Source organism: Hyperolius riggenbachi, chromosome 2, assembly GCF_040937935.1.
Source record: "Hyperolius riggenbachi isolate aHypRig1 chromosome 2, aHypRig1.pri, whole genome shotgun sequence".
Lineage (NCBI taxonomy): Eukaryota > Metazoa > Chordata > Amphibia > Anura > Hyperoliidae > Hyperolius > Hyperolius riggenbachi.
This window is the reverse complement of record NC_090647.1, coordinates 249,447,618-249,469,438: the sequence shown is the minus strand read 5'-3', so window position 1 is coordinate 249,469,438 and position 21,821 is coordinate 249,447,618. Positions and strand designations below refer to the sequence as shown.

Genomic DNA, 21,821 nt, shown 5'->3' with positions numbered 1-21,821 from the left:
AATTAGCTTCCTGAAAGCTCTGCAGATGGGGACGGTCGGGCAGGCCTGCTGAAACAGGCTAATAAAACTACTTTGAATGTAAAATACAAGGTAAAATGAAAGTTTATTTCAATAATGAAACAATTGTCGGCATGCATTTTTCATGTGCTATAGAAATGTTCTGAGTGATAAAAAGGTGCTCGGTTCACTTTAAGCATGCCTGCACGCAAGTACGCCTGTGCAGTAAGCCGGAGCCATTCGTACAGAAGCCCCTCTGTGCTACTGTGCAGGCATGGCCGTGCTTGTGCATGAAGAGGAGCACTGTCGCAGTGTGCAGGAGGGCCTGGGTAGAGGGAATTGTCTTAAAGACAGTATAGGAAACTTCTGGGAGATATTTGATTTTTGATCTGAGTTTTCCTTTAGGTCCACTTTAAAGCCCTAATTCACCTTGGTTTTCATCCAATTATTATGAACTGCATCAAAATGCATTTAAAACCGTTGCCAATTCTTTTATTTTTACATTTTAAAAATTAAAAGTGCCTGCTTCAACAGATCACTCTCAACCGCCTAAAGCTTTATTGTGCTTCCACACAACCAGAAAATGTAACATCCCTTACCCCCTTACCATCAGTTATTTGCGAACGGCTGTGGCACTGCATGTTACAGTGAGGCAGGTCTGACCACAATCTCCACATCAAACAACTTTTCATGGAGGGATGAAGTGAAACTTGATCATTTGTATGCAAATGTATGCAGCTTGGAAATTGACCAGTCAAATCTATCAATTGCCACATTTGACTGGTCCAATTCCAAGCTGCATACATTTGCATAAAGTTAGCATTCGATGTACATCATCTCAGAATCATTTGCTTTAGGAGTGCTCATTTTAGTGACAGATTTAATTTTTTTATTATTTGCATCTTGCAGAATGCATAACCGTTATAGTGTGATAAGAAGTCCTAAATCCTAAACCAGTCGAGTTATCAGATCATTTTACCTAGCAGCATTTATGGATCTGTAGTGAGACTCCACACCCTAAGATTTCTTAAATTGAACCAGTGTTAACATTTGTTAACCACTTTTTGTACTAAAGTTTAGTTTTTGGAAATCTGGGCTTTTGAGGCCATTATAAGTTTTGTTGCATTGAGTGCTTGCAATTACCTATGGATTTGTACAGGTTGTGCTGCATCTTGATTACTTACCTTGATTAATCAATCCAGGTGGCCCTGACCACTCCAACATATACATTTCACACTGTATAATTTAAATAAAATACATTAAATCAGACCTGGACAAAGTTTGACATGCCTGGCCTGCTCTTCTCTCTTCCCCCCCCCCCCCCCCGTCCCTCCCTGAAGGTTTGCAAGTGGGAGATTAGCGGGGGTTAACTCGCCTACATAGCACTTCCTGCGTCGTTCATATTAACAGGCTGTCACGTGACACGCGTCACATAACATGGCAGCGTACCACATGTGGGCAGCCAGCGTGTAATACGCTGGTGTGATGTGGTGACCTGTTACTATGGATATGCGATGCAGGGGGCGCTATGTCGGTGAGTTAATCCCCGCTAATCGCCTGCTTTGGACTCAGGAGGGGGGAAAGTGAGGAATCCTGCCGGATTCGGCCCGTGGACCATAAGTTGCCCAGCGCTGAAATAAACGCTCCTTCCCACTCCCCTGCCCCTCATAGTTACCAAAATACAACCGTTGAAAAAAAAAAGTGACAGCATTTAAAAGAAAAATACATAATTACGTTAGGGACTCAGCTTTTTTACTTTGTATGTCATGATATATTATTATTTTGGGAAATAAGCGCATGTAATTATTGTTCTGGTACAAAAACACACCTTTGTACTACTGGCATCATTTAAACATTGTAATAACGGGGACATATGGGCAAATGTGTGTTTTGTTTACAGTAGCATTGTTTATTTTACAGCTATAGGGGTGGAATTGGAGAAATAGTGTATTTTTTTTAAATTAATAGAGAATTGCTGAAAACAAGTATCACCCTAGGGCCCTTTTCCATTAGCAATCGCAATCACAAATCGTAAATGCCAGCGATTGCAAATTTTTTTATTAATTCTGTTATGCAATTGCGATTTTTTTTTAATTTGCATTGCATTATCACTCTAAAAATTTGCTCCAGAAAGCGATTGCGATTTGCAATTTCCAAATTGAATCACTATAGTGAAAAAATACTTCTCATGATTTCTATGATAAAGTAACAACCCTAGCGATTTAAAAATCACTAGCGATTTGCGATTTTGCGATTCAGTTGTGTAGTGGAAAAAGCCCCTCAAAAAGCCTAATTTGTAGCAAAAAAAATCCCCAAGGTATACATCATTTCAGTGTGATAAGTAGTGATAAGGTTATTTGCAAATGAAAGGGAAGAGCACTGACAGGTGAAAATTGCTCTGGTCCGTAAGGGTAAAACCCTTCAGTGGTGAAGTGGCTCATAGCTGCAATTAACATCTTTAACTGGAAATGTGGGTGCCGGAGGCCCATTTGTAGCCACAGTTTGTATAGCAGGCAACACCAGGGGCCCACTATTTTATCAGGCGTCTCCCCCCCCCCCTCCCCCTTAATATCCGGTTATAGCCAATAATCACGGCTATTAACATAGGTGCCTATGACAGTGCCCAAACTTACCCAGCACCTTTTGTGCCCGATAAAATAGAAGGCCTTGCTATTTTTAGCAACAGCTTGGTTAGGGATAGATGGGGTTGTTATGGTTAGATATCGGTTGGGTTTGTTAGGGTTAGGCATCAGTTGAAAGGTTCGGGTAGCCTTAGGTGTCAGTTGGGGGTCAGCAGGGCAAGCATGGGGGTTTGGTTAGGGTTAGGCATCCATTGAGTTCAAGTTTAAATGGGGTCAGATTAGGCAAAGTTACTGAAAAAATTACCAATATTTTACTATTGAAATTACATAGAGTCTAATAGTAGAGTATTGGTAATTTTACCAATATTCAACTAGTGACTATCTCAGGCTCCTAAATTTCCTTGCGCCTCTATTTCATATATGCATTCCAGACAGATACTCCATTGTATTGATACAGCACAGTATATATTTTTGCTCAGCTGGTCGGAGTTGGTTAGAGACTTAAAAAAAAAATCTGTCTTCAGTTCCTTGGCCACAGAGGAGTTTGGTCTGTGGATGTTAAACTTCCCACATGGAGTTAGTTCTCTAGAGTTTTTGCTTTGTTTTAAATATACTTAAGCATTGAATTGCAATTGTTTTTATTTTTTTGATCAGGAAAGTGAGGAATGCTAGATAAAACGTAAAACATTTGCCTTAATCTTCAAAAATGAAACAAACTTCATAACCCTTGTTTATATTTTTTATCCAGTTTTTTAGGACAAATTAGCCTTTTTCTCTAGCAACTGAGACTTTATCATCACTGTTTGTAGTCTGCAGAAGCATAGTAATACACTGCTTTCACAGTGTAGCTTTTTTTTCAAGAAATCAGTGAAGTACGTGATCCTGTACAATGTAATGTAGAGATAAATGTTAAGAAGAGTTTTGATTTTTTTTGTGGGTGTGTGTAAATTGACAGCCGTTGCAACTTAAAATGAGCGACGTGTTAAGTGACAAATGTTGTAGTGACATAATTGCTTGTGTGAATTATTTAAGTGGCCTATCCCTCCAACCATTCGCTAGATTTTATGTGGACTGCACAAAAACCTTATTTTGCTCTGGCAGTTGGATGGGGGGGGGGGGAGGCTTGGGTTGAACTTGCCTTCAAGACAATGTTTATTTAAATTGCTGCTACAATGAAAACATACACTGTTTTGTTTGTTTATTTTAACAAGAAGACATTAGTCAAGTATAATTTTATGTGCAGGCCTCCATCTCCATGCAGCTTACATTCTAAGCATGGATTTTTTGTGCAGTCTCAGCTTGGGGTTTATTTTATAATTTTTGATGACTTCATACAGAGGATTCTTAAAAAAATGTGAAGCCTTAAACACTGGCAAACTCACTCCAAAATAAAATGCTTAGTATTATTCAGATTCCCAGCTCCAGCTGTAATGATGGTGAAAATTCTGTTCAGCACAGAGAGTACTGTAGTTGTTCTCCATTGCGAGCTGTACTCGTGGTCACTTGGGCAATATTGAAAGGACTGAAAGTCTTCATGCCCTTCCTGGTATCCGTGTGGTCACTCTTGATTAATGGAGTGAAATAATAAACTTGTGCTGTCCAAACAGATTACCATTCAATAAAAGGATCTCATTTAGGCGAATTAACAAGTTCAGAAAAGCCAATTAAATGTAAGAATTTTATCAGATGTGGGAGCTTTAAAACTTGGACCAGATTGAATCAAATAACATAATAGTTGAAAATATTGAAACAATTGTTTGACTCGTTTGCCCTATTTTTTTTAAATTTAATAGTTTTATGAAGTTCTACATACGGTATATATTTCTTTGACATCCTCTTAATTGCATTAGTGATACAGTTTTGAAATAAGTGTACTGAAGTCTGTGTATTCAGTACAGAATTGTCAGTATTGTACCACCATTAAACATGCAGTTTTATTTTTTGTGTTCTACAGGTGGTGAGCCAGAGGTTTCCACAGAACAGCATTGGTGCAGTTGGAAGTGCTATGTTCCTCAGGTTTATTAACCCGGCCATTGTGTCTCCTTATGAAGCAGGGATATTGGAGAAGAAGCCACCACCAAGAATTGAACGTGGCTTAAAGCTTATGTCTAAGGTGTCTTGAAACATATATTTACTCCTTTAGCTTGTGCAATCTCTACACATTTTCCCATTTTACTTCAGCTCTGTTTATATTTAACAAGAGGAGACACAGAGGAGTAGGACTTAGGAGACAGGATATCTGTAAATTGCAGAAACCTCTCCAGCTGTTTTCACCAGCCTATACTGAGACCTGACTCTCTAGAATGTTTATTTTTTGTCTAGCACTCTTAAACTTCATACGCCTGCAACCCGAAAATGTTAATTCCTGATCATTTTAGGCTGTGTGGAATAGAGATGGACAATACTGCAGTAGATTGCTGGCACACATTGCTGGTTGATCCCAGTTTCCTGGAGTGCTTCCACTAAGACAAGCAGTTGCATTTACCTTGAGGCTACTTTCCCACCAGGACGTTGCGTTTTAGGGGATGTTATGGTTGCATAACGTGCCCCTAACGCAACACCTGGTGGTGTTGGATGTGGATGTCAGAGCGAGCCGCGTGGTGCAGCTCACTCTGGCGTTCGTGATGCGTACTCTTGGACGCATGCGGCATCACGTGGTCCCGCCAGCCAATCGCCGCACAGAGTGGCCGCTCCAGGAAGTAAACACTGCACACGTCACAAAGTGCAGTGAATATTAATTAGCCATGTGCCTAGCCGCTCTCCCCTCCTCCCCAACATTACTGAGCATGTGCAAGCAGTCTAACGCGGCTTAGCCGCGTATAAAGTACTGCATGCAGTACGTTGTCTTGACGTCTTGCGTTACAATGTAACGCAACGTGGGCACTGTGAACAGCCCATTGACTTTGCATTACTGTGCGGTGGTCTGCGTTACAGGCTGGTCTAACGTGCGCCTGTAACGTTCCACTGTGAAAGCAGCCTGAAGAGAAACAGCAGTAAAGCACATCCAGTGAAATAAAACTCAACATTAAAGGAATACTATCGATTGAAACAACTTTTTTTTAATACTCTATATTAGTGTACACATTACCACTAGTGCTAGGGGCACGTTATTTATTCACCCAGGTCTCTCTCCCGCTATCCCTGCTTAAAAATGCATTTCTCACACAGCTCACAAATATATTTCACTGTGTCACTCACAGCATGCAGGAGACTTGAGGAGAAACAGGCTGATCTGAGGTGGTAACAGGTAACTAAATGAGCTGTAATATTGCTGGAATATAACTAGCTATAACACTAGTCTGTGTTTACACTCAGACTGGTTGCCTGGCTGCCTGCTTGTGGTGATTCACTCCAGGCTGCATCCACTTTACAAGCTGCTGAGAGGGGCAGGCCACTGTCTACAATTAGCATTATTAGTATCTTTATCAGTCAAGAGAAGCAAAGATAATAAACACACATTGGTATAATCTTTAACCCCTTACCACCATATCAATAAGATTCTTTCAGCAAGCTGATAATTAAACTATAAACTGAGGAGTTGATAGCAACTCCCCTGTGCAGAGACATGGTCTAGCCCTCTGGGAGCCGTCAGTATTTAGATACATTTTGTATCCAAAACTGACGGAGGATTTTACAACTGAGAGGAACAGCTGTGTGAGGAATCAAAATGCTCCTAGTACTTGCCCTAATGTGTGCTACAACATACAGCATTTAAAAATAAATGCATACATCGATAGTATTCCTTTAATTTCATCAGTTAAAATCCATTCGCCAGCATGGCTGGCTACAACCTACAAAACTATACAAAGGTGTCTGCACTCTATGGCTCTGTGAGTTGTAATCAGCCATACTGGTTGATAGATTTTAACTGATAAAATACATGTGAAGCTTTATCCACTGGACGTGCTCCACAGCTGTTATTTTTGTTGTTGTCAAGGAATGTGGAATAGAGATGGTGCTAGGCTTCTTGCATGGTGAAGCCACCCACCAGTGCAGAAGTGGTCAGGATGACTATCAGTCAAGCAATGGTAGAGTGTGCATGTACTCACTTGTTTTCAACTCTGATGATCAGCAAGATCGTTTCAGCCAAGGGAAATCTAAAGTGTGTACATGGCTTTAGAAGGGGTGTTCTGTGTCCAGCTCAAAGCTTACTCAATTGCTCAACTTCGCTTTGTTTTTAGTACATAAAATCATGTCACTTCAGTCTTCTATGTGAAGCTTTCTCTACCCAGGGTATATTTTCATTTCTCACCTGATAAATGAAAATTGGATGCCATTTCCTATTTTGGAGACTTTCTATTGAATATAGTTCCATACTAACACACACTGGAGGTTTGCTGCTCTTATTACAATAGGATTTATCCAACTTTTTAACCCCTGACCGTATAAACTCATTAATACTGGCATTGTGCTGATGAGGAGGTTCTGCTTTTGATGATGCCCTGTTTCTACAGAATTTTAAGACAAGAATTGTTATAATATGGAATGGGAAATGTACAATCACCTACAGTACTTCTGGCATCTTTATTAGATATTTAACTATTAATTAAGCATTGGTAATATCTGGATGCAATTAATTTTTATATTGCTTAATTCACAACAGATTCTCCAGAGTATTGCCAATCATGTCTTGTTTACAAAAGAGGAGCATATGCGCCCATTTAATGAATTTGTGAAAAACAACTTTGATGCTGCAAGGAGGTAAGATGCTCATGAACTTTTTTTTTTCCTTTCTCATTACATACTTTGAATGTATCTGGTATATAATTCATGCATAGCTTAACCATTTCAGCCCGCGGGGATTTTTCACCTTATGCATCAGAGCAATTTTCACCTCCCATTTATTCGCTAATAACTTTATCACTACTTATCACCATTTATTTATCTATATCTTGTTTTTTTCCGCCCCATATTAGGCTTTCTTTGGGTGGTACATTTTCCTAAGAATTATTTTTTTATAAATGCATTTTAACAGGATTAATAAGAAACAAATGGAAAAAAATCATTATTTCTTAGTTTTCGTCCATTATAGCTTTAAAATAATCCACGTTACCATAATTAAAACCTATGTATTTTATTTGCCCGTTTGTCTCGGTTATGACACCATTTAAATTTTGTCCCTATAACAATGTATGGCGCCAATATTTTATTTGGAAATAAAGGTGCATTTTTTCCGTTTTGCATCCATCACTATGTACAAGCTTATCATTTAAAAAATGTTCATACTATACCCCCTTCAAATGCATATTTAAAAAGTTCCAGACCCTTAGGTAACGATTTGTTTTTGGTTTTTTTTTGTTAATTGTTGTTTTTCCCATTAAATTTTATTTGGGTAATATTTTGGTGTGGGAAATAAACAATTAATTTTTAATGTTATTATATGTGTAAATTGTAATGTAAAAAATATTTAGATGTAGTTTTACTATTTGGCCACAAGATGTGGCCACCTTGAGTTTTTTTCCCTCCTTGTGCTTCTCGCTAAGCGGAAGCACAAGGGTGACCAGGAAAATTTTACGTGCAGAAAGACTGAAGCCTCTAGTAAGAGTGCTTCGGTTTTTCTGCTAGGGGACATGGATCGATCATCGGGAACCATGTTCCCGTTCACTGATCCCAGGGCTACCGGGGGACAGCACGGGGGCACAAGGGCGCGCCCGCGATAGCGTGCGGCACCGCAGCAGAGCAGCCGCCTGGATGTGAGCTTTTTGTCCGGGCGGCAGAAATGGTTAAAAGAGGGATTGTCAGCCACAAAATCAAATTCCATTTACCCACTGTTCTGTGTTCATTATGCAGCCTAAAACCTTACCCTGCATTGCAAGTACTCCAATATAATCCGAAATATTTCTGCTGCAATAAATCTCATCTGTCAGCTTGGCTCTATTTGTTACATTGCCGACGAGAAGGAAGCTTGTCATCACCCCTCCCTCATTCCTGCTTCTCACTGATTGGCTGAGGGCAGTTTAGTGTAACATAAGGCTGAAATCTGATCTTGCTGTGCTTGCATGTTTACAAAGCAAGCTAGCTAGAGTCGGTTCTCAGAGAAAAAAAAAAAAGTAAGGGAGGAAATGACATCAGGTTTGGCTTCAGTCAGAGGGAACCTAAAGGGCAAATTCCAGGAACCAAATTCTCTTTATTTACTATATAAAATTCACTGAAATCAAAACATGGACCATACAATACATCTGTTATGTATATAGCACAAGTAGTTATCTACCTTTATATGTTTGTTTGTTTTTTACCCTGGCATAGTATGGCTGACCTTGCTGCTCTAACATTTTTCTTTCTACTCGCTATATTTGATAAACCTAAATATGACTTTTAAGTATCCTATATAACAAAACCCATGTTCCTGTGTCTTTCTGTGGATGGGCCCATGCGGCTGTGTGTGTGGGTCGGGCAGGCGTTATTTCACACGCTCACACACACTTCTGAAAAACCAGGATGGAGGAACAGTCGTGACTGCAACTAGTGCTGATAACTACAGAGCTTGCTGCAATTGACACAAAAATTATATGTCTTCTGAACTAATTGACTTTGATATTTAATGAACGTATGCTATATATAGTATATATATTTATATTTCTTTCTCTCTCTCCTCCTCCTCTTTTCCTACCACCCTGGCACAAGCACGCTCACATACTCACAGAAACTATCGCAATCTAGACATGCAATCTGTCTCTGATGCCCTGGCACCTCTCCTCACAAAATTCTTTACTGACCCAGACTCGGCTGCTATACACTACAACAGCTCCATTACAAAAGTCATGGATGACTTTGCCCCTCTCGCCAATGTCCGCCCTCACCGTGTCAGTCGCCAGCCCTGGATGACCAAAGCCACTAAACAGTTAAAAAGATGCTCTAGAGCAGCTGAACGGCGTTGGAGAAAAAGTAACACAAGTGAGGACTTCATTTCATATAAGATGGCCTTGAACAACTTCAGAAATGCACTTTGTGGCAAAAAACAGTCCTATTGTTCTTCCCTAATATCCGCCCATTTCCACAATCCAAACGCTTGTTCAGCACCTTCTACTCCGTTCTCCATCCCCCTCCTCCTCCTCCTTCATCTTCATCAGCTGAAGAATTTGCAACATACTTCACTGATAAAATTGACAAAATCCGAAGTGAATTCTCCATGCAGCCCTCAAATCCCACCTCCACACCTCTCGACTGCTCTCTAACTGCCTTCTCCCCACTCTCTGAACATTCTCTCTCCTCTATAATATCCAAAGATCATCTAACCACCTGTTCTTTGGATCCTATTCCCTCCCATTTCATTCCGCAGCTATCCTCATTTCTCATGCCTACACTAACATCGCTATTTAACCTGTCCCTCTCCACTGGCATTTTTCCGTCCCCACTCAAAAAGCCTGTTGTGACACCACTACTTAAAAAAACCATCCCTAGATACTACCACACTCGCCAACTACCACCCAGTGTCCCTTCTCCCATTTGCATCTAAATTACTTGAACGCCATATACATGCAGAATTAAGCCATTAATTATCTGCTAACTCCCTACTTGATCAGTTCCAGTCTGGCTTACGCTCTAACCACTCCACAGAAACTTCCCTTATTAAAGTGGCCAATGATCTTCTTACAGCTAAATTCAATGGTCAATTTTCCATACTCATCCTTCTTGACCTGTCATCAGCATTTGATACCGTTGACCACACCTTACTCCTACAAATACTTTCAATATTGTCTGTAACCTAAATTAATGTCCAGTGCTGCGTAATATGTTGGCGCTTTATAAATACAATTAATAATAATAATAAAAAATGTAGGAATAAAGGGCCTCGCTCTCACATGGTTATCTACCTACCTCTCTGGAAGGTCATTCACAGTCTCCTACTCAGATCAGATCTCTTCTCCTCATGCTTTGTCTGTCTTGGGTACCTCAAGGCTCTGTCCTTGGTCCCCTCCTCTTTTCCATCTACATGCACGGTCTTGGTGACTTAATCCACTCATTCGGGTTTTAATACCACCTGTATGCAGACGATATACAACTGTACCTCTCAGCCCCAGACCTTAACTCGCTCCTCAAACGTGTTACTGACTGCTTGTCTGCTATATCCTCCTTCATGTCCTCTCGCTTCTTAAAACTTAATATGAAACAAACATAACGAATAATTTTTTCCACCGTCTCTGTCCATCTCTCTGCCTCAAGTAACAATAAATGTTAGTAACACTCCCATAACTTCAGTTCCCAAAGCACGGTGCTTGAGGGTAGAATTCAACTCATCTCTCTTTTACTCCTCATGTTCACTCCATAACCAGCTCCTGCTATCTCCAACTCAAAAACCTATCTTGCACCCGACCTTTTCTCACTCAAGACGCCAAAAATGTTAATACATGCTCTTATAATATCTCGTCTGGACTACTGCAACATACTTCTTTGTGGACTACCTTCTAACAGACTGGCCCCGCTCCTGTCGGTACTGAACTCAGCTGCTCGTCTCATTCATCTCTCTTCTCGATCTTCCTCTGCTGCCCCTCTTTGTCAAGCTCTTCACTGGCTGCCAATTAACCAATGGATCCAGTTCAATCTCCTAACCCTAACCTACAAAGCTCTCCACAATCTCTCTTCACAGTACATATCCTCACTAATTTCCAGATACAAACCCAATCGCAATCTCCGATCTGCACATCTGCACTTCTGTTGTCCTCCTCTAGAATTACCGTTTACAAGATTTTGCACGCGCTTCACCCCTCCTCTGAAATGCCTTTCCACAACACATCCGTCACTCGCCTTTCCACAACACATCCGTCACTCGCCAACCTATGTTGCCTTTAAACGCTCTCTAAAAACATTTGTTCTGACAAGCAATATGCACTACCTTAGGCCACTTCCCTTTGTCCTAAGGCCAAATTGCACTCCTACTAGGTATCCTAAAACACCCTGCCTCTATATATTTGTTGTATACTACCCCTCCTCTTGTTTCCCACCCCCTCCCATTCCCTTTAGATTGTAAGCTCACAAGGGCAGGGCTCTCTCCTCATTTTGTGTCTTGGAAATCATTATACATTTTATTTATTATGTTACTTTTATCACTGTCATTACTAATTCTGTATTTTGTATAATTTTTTTGTATTTTGTCACTAATTATGTATTCTGTATATTGGTCTACACTATTGTCTAGTAATATCGACCCCTTGTTCGTATCCTACTCTGTACAACGCCACGGAATATGTTGGCGGTTTATTAACCACTTTACCCCCGCTCGTACGAATTTCTCCGTCCCTTTTTACATCCTTTAACCCCCAGGGAAGGAGAAATCCGTACTCTCCGCGTTCCCGCCGCTGCCCGCGCTCCCGCTCGCTCTAGCGCGCATTCTCGCGGGTAAACACGCCATCGGCCGCTCGCCCGGAGATCAATGAACGGGAAAATCCATTCCCGTTCGTTGATCTAAGCCCCGCAATGATCCGCTGCTTTTCCGCTAAGCAGCACGATCATTGTGGAAAAAAAAATCTTACCCAGCCTCCTACTACTTTCTCCAAGCATTAAACAAAAAGTTAAACAAACAAAGAGTTAGCCATCTTGTTGCCAAATAGTAAAACTACACCCTAAACATTTTTCACATACAAATGAATGTTAGACACAAAAAATTAACTCATTACCTCCCACACTCCCCATTTTTTTTTTTTTGTAATAAAAAAATTTTTACAATTAAAAAAAATGCATAAATAGTTACCTTATGGACTGAACTTTTTAAATATTTGTCAGGAGGGTACAACACTGTTAATTTATAAACTATGGGCTTGTAATTAGGGATAGACGCAAAACTGAAAAAAATGCACCTTTATTTCCAAATAAAATATTGGCGCCAAACATTGTGATCGGGACATAATTTAAACGGTTTTATAACCGGGACAAAAGGGCAAATAAATTTCATGGGTTTTAATTACAGTAGCATGCATTATTTAAAAACTATAATGGCCGAAAACTGAAACAATTTTTTTTCCCACATGTTTTCCTATTTTCCCATTAAAACACATTTAGAATAAAATAATTCTTGGCATAATGTCCCACCTAAAGAAAGCCTAATTGGTAGGGGAAAAAACAAGATATAGTTCATTTCATTGTGATAAGTAATGATAAAGTTATAGACAAATAAATGGAAGGAGCACTGAAAGGTGAAAATTGCTCTGGTGGTCAGGGGGTAAAACCCCTCAGTGGTGAAGTGGTTAATCAATAATAATTTGTACACACGCACACGCACAAACACACACGCACACTTGTGCCCAGCACTATTGGGGGAGGGAGTAGAGGACATTGATATGATGGATTTATTTGCAATGTGATTTGTTTTAGGAGGGGTTGTTAAATTGAACCATGTTTTCCAGCTAATTTAGACCTCTGCGAATGCTATAGCAATTACTGTTCTTGATATTCCCACTGATCGATAGTTTGTACCTAAAATATATGAAGATATGTGTTCTTTCCGCTGAAAACCATTCAGTCTGCCATCATTTCTGTTAACTGAGCATGTGATGTACCCAAAAATTGTCTTTGCAAAAGTTAGACTTCTCATCCTTGTGTCAGATTTTGTACAAAGAACATTACTTGACATTTACCGTATACTCCAATTGGCTTTGTTTTAATCATGTTTGCAGTATGTAGCAGTCAATTGCAGCCAACAATAGGCAAAACCTCCCTTGGTGTTGAGAACCTCAGAATCTCTGTGATTTTGTGAATTTTTAAAAATTCTGATTAGAGATACTTTTAATTCTTGCTTACGTGATAATTTAATGCAGATTGTATAAAGCTTGGAATTGGGCCAACCCAATGCACATTTTAACTATTCTGATTTATTTAAAATTTTATTTTATTTGCATTCAACTTGCATGAAGTTCAGAATTAATAGCATGACATTGACCATCTCTAGTAATAATACTACTACCAGTCCTGCTCCACTGCCACCTACTATTGGCTTACAAAGGTGCTTCTAAGCATTCTCTATATTTGAATACAGAAAGGGTTGTGGACTTGGATGAATCGCCTCGTAGTAGCACTCCGATTTACTAACTCAAAGGTACACTGGTTTAAATAAATTTTGGGGCCAAATTATTACTATTTTTTTTATATCTTTTATGTTTGTGTATATGCAATAAATGGCTACAGCTATGTGTGGTATTGATGTTGCTATGCAACACAGTGAAAAACTCCTAATTTGTTTTTTTCTCTAACTTAGGTTTTTCTTTGACATTGCCAATAACTGCCCTCCAAGTGACACAGTTAATCATAGCCTCTCGTTCATTACTGATGGAAATGTCCTTGCCTTACATCGTTTACTGTGGAACAACCAAGAGAAGATTGGACAGTATCTTTCCAGTAACAGGTAAGGAACTCATGTGTTCCCAATGCTTGAAAAAACACTGCCTTTCTTTTTAAACGGTTTACTCTATTCTGGTGCCTCTATTCAAGCTTCTCTTCATATTGCCAAGTCCACGCCTGGTGAAGTGGCGTTACCCCTTGTTTCCTATCTACAGAGAGTGACTTCTTAACCTGAGTGGGGTTAAGTCATAAAATCCTCACCCGCCTATACAGTGATTGCCTTTGTGGTAACGTTTTTTTAATGTGAACTCTTATACACCTTACTACTACCTGTAGGTTCTTGAACGTACTACACTATTTTGGGCATACATACAGTGCACAAACATATACCATATTGAAATTAATATAAAATTGGATCTAGTTACAAAAAGGGGAATAGTTTTTTTTTTATGCAGACACCACCACTGGTTTATATCCTGCCATCTGTTTCAGAGGAAAAACAATTACAAAGAGATTGAAATGAAACAATATAAATTGTTTCATTTAAATCATATTGAACATTTGCAAACAAGTTGTCATAAGTATAATTTTTCTGATTTAGTAAGGTTTGCATCAATAATGCAAAACTTGAGTTCCTTGATGTCTTGATTATGTCTGTCTAAAGGCTCATACACACGCTCAACAAAAGTTTTTTAAATGCACGACTATCAAACAACTTGAAGTTGGACAACTTTTGTCAAGTAAAAGACGTGCAAATGACAAGGTGTTTTCAGTTATACGAGGCGGCCAACGACTGATAAGACGCAGCTCAAGTCAATCCAACAGTTGGATTGACTTGAGCTGTGTCTTATCAGTCGTTGGTCGGCTCTTATCAGTGATAACGCCTTGTCGCTAGCATGTCTTTTACTTAACAAAAGTTGTCCAACTTCTTCAAGTTGTATGATCGTGCATTTAAAAGACTGATGCAGGCCGTCTTCTAATACCTGTGTGAGATTATACACATAAATACACTCTTTGTTAATTGTATTTTAGCTCTAGTAATGTCAAGTTCTACTATCTTGACCAGACCAGAAATGGTTATTGGATACAGGTCTCTGATATGCCCCACCAAAACCCCTTATTGGATCCTATTCTTAATTGTTGGAAGGTTAGATGGCAAATAGCTTGTCCAACACAGACCCTTCAAATTCTACTGAAGAACTGTATTCTAGAAAGGGATTGCGTAATTGGACTGAAAAACAAATCTTAATTCATTCCTCCTATTATGAGGTGTTTGTGTATCCAGTTGAGTAATATTCATAATCCAGCCACTAATAAAAAGGGTAGATTTATTAGGCCACGTTTTTTCTACGAAACGACTAGCTTTTTTTTTTTTTTTTTATTAGTATAGTCGATGTAATGAGGAGGTAATCTAGCACACCATGGCCTTTTTTTTCCATTTTTCAGGGGTACTTTAAGACAGAAAAAACAAAACACTATTTATGCTTGTTGTAGAGAGCTATAGAGCTATATAAAACGTAACTTTCAATAAATAATTAAAAGTTCAGGTACCGCCTGTACAGTGAGTGCAGAATTATTAGGCAAATGAGTATTTTGACCACATCATCCTCTTCATGCATGTTGTCTTACTCCAAGCTGTATAGGCTCGAAAGCCTACTACCAATTAAACATATTAGGTGATGTGCATCTCTGTAATGAGAAGGGGTGTGGTCTAATGACATCAACACCCTATATCAGGTGTGCATAATTATTAGGCAACTTCCTTTCCTTTGGCAAAATGGGTCAAAAGAAGGACTTGACAGGCTCAGAAAAGTCAAAAAATAGTGAGATATCTTGCAGAGGGATGCAGCACTCTTAAAATTGCAAAGCTTCTGAAGCGTGATCATCGAACAATCAAGCGTTTAATTCAAAATAGTCAACAGGGTCGCAAGAAGCGTGTGGAAAAACCAAGGCGCAAAATAACTGCCCATGAACTGAGAAAAGTCAAGCGTGCAGCTGCCAAGATGCCACTTGCCACCAGTTTGGCCATATTTCAGAGCTGCAACATCACTGGAGTGCCCAAAAACACAAGGTGTGCAATACTCAGAGACATGGCCAAGGTAAGAAAGGCTGAAAGACGACCACCACTGAACAAGACACACAAGCTGAAACGTCAAGACTGGGCCAAGAAATATCTCAAGACTGATTTTTCTAAGGTTTTATGGACTGATGAAATGAGAGTGAGTCTTGATGGACCAGATGGATGGATTGGTAAAGGGCAGAGAGCTCCAGTCCGACTCAGACGCCAGCAAGGTGGAGGTGGAGTACTGGTTTGGGCTGGTATCATCAAAGATGAGCTTGTGGGGCCTCTTCGGGTTGAGGATGGAGTCAAGCTCAACTCCCAGTCCTACTGCCAGTTTCTGGAAGACACCTTCTTCAAGCAGTGGTACAGGAAGAAGTCTGCATCCTTCAAGAAAAACATGATTTTCATGCAGGACAATGCTCCGTCACACGCGTCCAAGTACTCCACAGCGTGGCTGGCAAGAAAGGGTATAAAAGAAGAAAAACTAATGACATAGCCTCCTTGTTCACCAGATATGAACCCCATTGAGAACCTGTGGTGCATCATAAAATGTGAGATTTACAAGGAGGGAAAACAGTACACCTCTCTGAACAGTGTCTGGGAGGCTGTGGTTGCTGCTGCACGCAATGTTGATGGTGAACAGATCAAAACACTGACAGAATCCATGGATGGCAGGCTTTTGAGTGTCCTTGCTAAGGCCTGGTGCACACCAAAACCCGCTAGCAGATCCGCAAAATGCCAGCAGATTTTGAAATGCTTTTTCTTCTTTTTCTGTGGCGTTTCAGCTAGCGTTTTGCGGTTTTGTCTAGCGGTTTTGGTGTAGTAGATTTCCTGTATTATTACAGTAAAGCTGTTACTGAACAGCTACTGTAACAAAAAACGCCTGGCAAACCGCTCTGAAGTGCCGTTTTTCAGAGTGGTTTGCGCTTTTCCTATACCTAACATTGAGGCAGAAACGCATCCACAATCCTAAAAATGCCTCACCCAGGCATTTTTCGTTTCTGCAAAATGCCTCCCACTCTGGTGTGCACCACCCCATTGAGATACATTGACCAAGCAGATCCGCAGCCGCAAGCAGATCTGAAAACGCCCAAAAAGCCGCTCTGGTGTGCACCAGCTCAAAGAAAGGTGGCTATATTGGTCACTGATTTGTTTTTGTTTTGTTTTTGAATGTCAGAAATGTATATTTGTGAATGTTGAGATGTTATATTGGTTTGACTGGTAAAAATAAATAATTGAAATTGGTATATATTTGTTTTTTGTTAAGTTGCCTAATAATTATGCACAGTAATAGTCACCTGCAAACACAGATATCCCCCTAAAACAGCTAAAACTAAAAACAAACTAAAAACTACTTTCAAAAATATTCAGCTTTGATATTAATGAGTTTTTGGGGTTCATTGAGAACATGGTTGTTGTTTAATAATAAAATTATTCCTCAAAAATACAACTTGCCTAATAATTCTGCACTCCCTGTATTGCCTGTGTGGTTTAATTAACATGTGAGATAAGAGGTAGAAATACGTCAGAACACCCTTTTGGATATGTACAGCCTCAGTATTAGCAGGATGTCTACCCCTTTAAATCACATAAAATAAATGCATATTTGTACACAACACCACCCTCCACCTAGCCTGACATGTTTCACCCCCATAACTTCTGGAGACTTCATCAGAGGACAATCAACGTGCAGTAGTGCGAAACATGCAAAACATAAAATTGAAATACATTCATGTTATCAATGTAGCATAGCCTCATGGCTATAGATACACAAGTCAAACGTCTCACCTGTCCTGCTGGCTCTTATATAGTGAGCAGGCTGTTCATGGCAGTATCCATATCTTCCTGTCCAGGCTGAATCTGGCCCTGACATGATAGGGTAAAATGTATCAGTCGGATGTGCTTACAAATTTCAACCTCTTACAGTGGGTTGCAAAATTATTCGGCCCCCTTGAAGTTTTCCACATTTTGTCATATTACTGCCACAAACCTGAATCAATTTTATTGGAATTCCACATGAAAGACCAACACAAAGTGGTGTACACATGAGAAGTGGAACAAAAATTATACATGATTCCAAACATTTTTTTACAAATAAATAACTGCAAAGTGGAGTGTGCATAATTATTCAGCCCCCTTTGATCTGAGTGCAGTCAGTTGTCTATAGACATTGCCTGATGAGTGCTAATGACTAGAGTGCACCTGTGTGTAATCTAATGTCAGTACAAATACAGCTGCTCTGTGAGGGCCTCAGAGGTTGTCTAAGAGAAAATTGGGAGCAACAACACCGTGAAGTCCAAAGAACACACAAGACAGGTCAGGGATCAAGTTATTGAGGAATTTAAAGCAGGCTTAGGCTACAAAAAGATCTCCAAAGCCTTGAACATCCCACGGAGCACTGTTCAAGCGATCATTCAGAAATGGAAGGAGTATGGCATAACTGTAAACCTACCAAGACAAGGCCATCCAACTAAACTCCCAGGCCAAACAAGGAGAGCGCAGATCAGAAATGCAGTCAAGAGGCCCATGGTGACTCTGGATGAGCTGCAGAGATCTACAGCTCAGGTGGGAGACTCTGTCCATAGGACAACTATTAGTCATGCACTGTACAAAGTTGGCCTTTATGGAAGAGTGGCAAGAAGAAAGGCATTGTTAACAGAAAGCATAAGAAGTCCCATTTGCAGTTTGCCACAAGCCATGTGGGGGACACAGCAACCATGTGGAAGAAGGTGCTCTGGTCAGATGAGACCGAAATGGAACTTTTTGGCCAAAATGCAAAACGCTATGTGTGACGGAAAACTAACATTGCACATCATTCTGAACACACCATCCCCATTGTCAAATATGGTGGTGGCAGCATCATGCTCGGGGGGTGCATCTCTTCAGCAGGGTCAGGGAAGCTGGTCAGAGTTGATGGGAAGATGGATGGAGCCAAATACAGGGCAAACTTGGAAGAAAACCTCTTGGAGACTGCAAAAGACTTGAGACTGGGGCGGAGGTTCACCTTCCAGCAGGACAATGACCCTAAACATAAAGCCAGGGCAACAATGGAATGGTTTCAAACAAAACATATCTGTGTTAAAATGGCCCAGTCAAAGTCCAGATCTAAATCCAATCGAGAATCTGTGGCAAGATCTGAAAACTGCTGTTCACAAACGCTGTCCATATGATCTGACTGAGCTGGAGCTGTTTTGCAAAGAAGAATGGGCAAGGATTTCAGTCTCTCGATGTGCAAAGCTGGTAGAGACATACCCTAAAAGACTGGCAGCTGTAATTGCAGCAAAAGGTGGTTCTACAAAGTATTGACTCAGGGGGCCGAATAATTACGCACACCCCACTTTGCTATTATTTTTTTTTTTAAATGTTTGGAATGATGTATGATTTTCGATCCACTTCTCACATGTACACCACTTTGTATTGTACTTTCACGTGGAATTCCAATAAAATTGATGCATGTTTGTGGCAATAATGTGACAAAATGGGGAAAACTTCAAGGGGGCCGAATAGTTTTGCAACCCACTGTATCTCACATGTTAAACCACATAGGCAATACAGGCTGTACCTGAAGTTTTAATTATTTATATAGCTCTATAGCTCTCAACACGCATAAATAGTGTTTTGTATGTTTTCAGCATAGTGTTTAGAACTTTAAGACAGCCAATCAAAATCCGTAGTTTTAGATTTCAAGAACTTTTTTTTGAGGTTCTTTATTATTTGTGACTAAATGGCACCAAACTTGGAATATTAGCTTGTTACCAATGATCTCTATGCTGGAGGACCATGAGCTGCTTTAAAGAGGAACTGTAACCATGGATTGAACTTCATCCCAATCAGTAGCTGATACCCTCTTTCTCACTAGAAATCATTACCTTTTCTCAAATGGATAATCGGGGACGCTGTATGGCTGATATTGTGGTGACACCCCTCCCAACGTGTGATGCGTGACCATGGTCCTGACATCACACTATGAGAGACTTGTTGCATTGTGGGGAATAACAGCTGTTTCCAACTGTCAAAAAAAGCAGCATCTCCTTCCACAGAGATCACCTGCCAGCAGTAAAGATGTCTTCCTGTGATAAATGTCAGGATGTATATCAGAGAGAGGAAAGATTTTACAATGGGCAAACACTGACTAAATCATTTATAAATGATTATTGTAAAAAATTAAGCAATATTTTTTCATTGTTCTTTTAACTGCAGTTCCTCTTTAACCAGAAAACTGACACAATTTTTTTTTTTTAACAAGAAATGCATTTTACGTTAATTTGTTGTAACATGAAGGTACTACATGAGTTGTGTAGACAGTATAAATTATCATAATCAAAAAAATGTTAGCGTTTCAGTTTTCACCGTTGTTTTCATTTATATTCTTAAGGGATCACAAAGCTGTTGGAAGAAGGCCATTTGACAAAATGGCAACTTTGCTCGCTTACCTTGGGCCCCCGGAGCACAAGCCAGTGGCAGACACACATTGGTCAAGTCTGAATCTTACAAGCTCAAAGTTTGAAGAGTTTATGACCAGGTAATGGTGGACTCTTGTACACTACAGTGTTTTTGCTTGTAATTTCTCCTAGTTTTTAAATTTGTATTTTTACATTCATATTAACAGACATCAAGTACATGAGAAAGAAGAATTTAAAGCATTGAAAACGCTTAATATTTTCTACCAAGCAGGGACATCAAAAGCTGGAAACCCAGTTTTCTACTATATTGCAAGACGGTAAGTAAGATGGCCTTTTCCCCAGAGGATAATGTACATAGCAACCACTGATACTTTCTGGGTTTGTTTCATATTAAAGTTTAACTCCAGTTAAAATGTATTTTAGTTTTGGAAAAAGTTGGGATGTATTACATTGTCATAATGGTATTTTTTGGTGACCTTGTGAGTTTTCCCATAGCAGACTTAAAGTCTAAAAATAAATTCAGTTTGTTGAAGTACAAAAAAAACTGACCACTTGTACTATATTATACGGGTACTGATGTTTAGCCATGCCCCATCCTAAAAAACTGTCACGATGGTTTACTGCTCTGTCAAAGGCTTCAAAGAAATCTTGCCATGGGGGGTGGGTTGTAGCTCTTAGAGCAGCCCATAAGCCAGCCAATCAAAGCGAGGAAGGCAAAGAGAAGAGGTGTGTAGTGCCAACTACAGTATTCACAGTGACAATGTATTATGACGCATACCAGAGCTGTCACAATGCTTCTTCCCTGCTTAATACAGAAAGCACCTGCTGCAGTGGTTAAAAAAATGTGTAACTGTTCAGTGTGTGTGTCATTTAGACTCTTTTGCATTTTGGAATTTACACTATAGGTCCGCTTTTACAGGGTTACTCACATAGTAAGAACCTTAAAGGGAACCTTAACTGAGAGGGATATGGATGTTTCCTTTTAAACAATACCAGTTGCGGATCTCTTTGGTTGCAGTAGTGGCTGAATCACACACCTGAAACAAGCATGCAGCTAATCCAGTCTGACTTCAGTCAGAGCACCTGATCTGCATGCTTGTTGAGGGGCTGTGGCTAAAAGTATTAGAGGCACAGGACCAGCAGGAGAGTCAGGCAACTGGTATAATTTTAAAAGGAAAAATCCATATCCTTCTCAGTTTAGGCTCCCTTTAAAGGACAACTGAAGCAAGAGGGCTATGGAGGCTGCCATATTTATTTATTAAGCCGTACCAGTTGCTTGGCAGTCCCGCCGATCCTCTGCCTCAGATCATTTTAGCTATGGACCCTGAACAAGCATATGCAGATCAGGTGTTTATGACATTGTCAGATCTGATAAGATTAGCCACATGCTTGTTTTTGGTGTGTGATGCAGACACTACTGCAGCCAAATCAATATCTGCAGAGTTGCCAGGCAAGGGGTATTGTTTAAAGGAAAGTAAATGTGGCAGCCTTTGTATTCTTCTCACT

At 39.9% G+C, this 21,821-nt stretch overlaps 1 protein-coding gene across 5 annotated transcripts in view; it reads left to right on the top strand.

Annotated features, from left to right (window-relative positions):
• Positions 1-21,821, top strand: part of NF1 (neurofibromin 1) — a 343,136-nt gene that overhangs the window by 185,040 nt on the left and 136,275 nt on the right. For all 5 annotated transcript variants that reach the window (XM_068268482.1, XM_068268483.1, XM_068268479.1 and 2 more), the window contains 5 exons: positions 4,534-4,692; positions 7,183-7,280; positions 13,768-13,914; positions 20,288-20,434; positions 20,522-20,632. In XM_068268482.1, the coding sequence (XP_068124583.1) occupies positions 4,534-4,692; positions 7,183-7,280; positions 13,768-13,914; positions 20,288-20,434; positions 20,522-20,632 (662 nt within the window). The remainder of the gene's footprint in view (positions 1-4,533; positions 4,693-7,182; positions 7,281-13,767; positions 13,915-20,287; positions 20,435-20,521; positions 20,633-21,821) is intronic.